At 43.3% G+C, this 1,807-nt stretch overlaps 1 protein-coding gene across 1 annotated transcript in view; it reads left to right on the top strand.

The window, feature by feature from the left end:
* TRMT10A (tRNA methyltransferase 10 homolog A (S. cerevisiae)) overlaps window positions 1–1,807 on the top strand; it is an 11,919-nt gene that overhangs the window by 1,915 nt on the left and 8,197 nt on the right. Inside the window, exon 3 of the mRNA XM_009327032.1 lies at window positions 691–853. Within this exon, the coding sequence (XP_009325307.1) occupies window positions 691–853 (163 nt within the window). The remainder of the gene's footprint in view (window positions 1–690; window positions 854–1,807) is intronic.

Genomic DNA, 1,807 nt, shown 5'->3' with positions numbered 1-1,807 from the left:
AGACTTGGTGAATCTTACAAAGGCAGTGAATAAAAAAAAATTTCTTTTGACACATGAAATGCTGTGCTATAAGTTATGGTGACTTATAATCTGTTAAAATAGTTTTGGAAGATGATGAGCTTCTGTATTACTCTGTTGTTGAGAGAAAGCTTATCTGCGATTGGGCTGGTTATGGTTTATCCTTGTCCTACTGAATGCATGTTCCTTCCTGAGACAGTGGCTGTGAAAGTTGCTGTCTCTGAAATTTGATCTTCCAACTGCCTGCTCCCATCAGGAGAACAGGGGGAAGAAACAACTGCTTCAGAAGCCTTTTGAAAAACTGTTCAGTGAAACAGGAGGTAAATTGCCTTCCGCATTCTGATTCTGATACTGCAATTTTGGCAATCTTTTTGGTTTTTTCTGTTATGAGATCTGACTCGGAGCACCCTTAAATCCATGGGACTCCCACTATTGACTTCATTGAATTTGTGTCAAGTGTCTGTCTTTGTAGGTATATACAGAACTTCACAAAGACGGGGTATGTGTTTCATGCTGGTATCAGCCTAGCACAGATGCAAGCAACAGGATAAGTTTAAACTACCACAGTCATGGGACAATCACCTTGATATAGAAGTATGCAATTATGTGTATAATGTGTACCTCAGCAGATTTGGCAGCACTTTTTGAAGATTTGTTTGTTTGTTTGTTTAGGCAGAAACGTAAAGAAAAGCGCCAGAAGAGAAAACTAGAACGTCAGTCAAAATTGGACTCCAATAACGAAGGGAATGACAGAAAGCGTATGCGAAGGGAAGTTGTTCCTAGTACTCTTCGCCTCATTGTGGACTGCAGCTTTGATGACTTGATGGTGCTAAAGGTAAAAGAAACTTACCCATCGCAATACAAATGTTGAAAGGCTCTCCAGTGACAGCATCGGTACAATGTCAGAGCACGAAAACTGGAGAGCAGCTTTCAGAGGACAGTTAGCATGTTTAAGATTGTGATGACTCCCAGACCTGCTTACGTCAGTTGCTGAATTTTTTAGGGTTTGGAATGTACCTTTATGTAAGCTTGCCAAAGATTTGGTTTGCCTTCATGGAGATGCAGTAAGTTGGTTTGATTCCACAAACGGGAATATAGAAACAGTTTGTGCCTCGTGTTCACCACAAAGTTAGATGCAGCTCTGCGTCAAAATGGGTTTGCTAGAGGGCCTGCAAATGCCACATCCAGTTACTTTCTCTTTCAAAGTGGACCTGAGGCTCCCAACCATGTTAGTAAGTATTTGCGGAGATGAGAGTTTTGTGCATTATGTGGATACTGAGCTTTTTCTGTCAGTCACATGAGAGGCAGTTGTGACAGGAGGACACTTTTCAGCCCGTCTCTAAAATTTTAGAACGGATGAAAGAACGGGTGAGAAGTTCGCAGCGTAGGTAAATATGAGAAAGATGAGCATGATACCCGACCACTGGTCAAGGTGCTTGGTGTGGTGTTTTGAGATCAAAACAGCTTTAGCTCTGCAAGGAAAGTATGTTAATCTGCAGCCTCTTGTAAGAGTGCAGCCTTTGGTTTCTGAGGCAGACCTCTCCCTTCCCTGTTACCCTGAGCCGTTCTGCCTCTGCCAGGGTCTTCACTGCCCTGCAAGACTGCTTGAATTCAAGCTTTTGCAAAGCCCATCTGGCTGCTCGTTGAGTGTAATGCAGAGCATGTATAGCACTAATAGAGGCTAGTGCCGCTCACCGTAAAATTTTGGGGAAGCTCCAGTTGGCGTTTTGGAACTTGGTTCCCTGAGGAGCCCTTCAGCAGTGCCTCAGAAGAGACCAGAGGACCTCCT

Source organism: Pygoscelis adeliae, unplaced genomic scaffold, assembly GCF_000699105.1.
Source record: "Pygoscelis adeliae isolate BGI_AS28 unplaced genomic scaffold, ASM69910v1 Scaffold87, whole genome shotgun sequence".
NCBI classification, from domain to species: domain Eukaryota; kingdom Metazoa; phylum Chordata; class Aves; order Sphenisciformes; family Spheniscidae; genus Pygoscelis; species Pygoscelis adeliae.
This window is presented reverse-complemented; position numbering and strand designations above follow the sequence as displayed.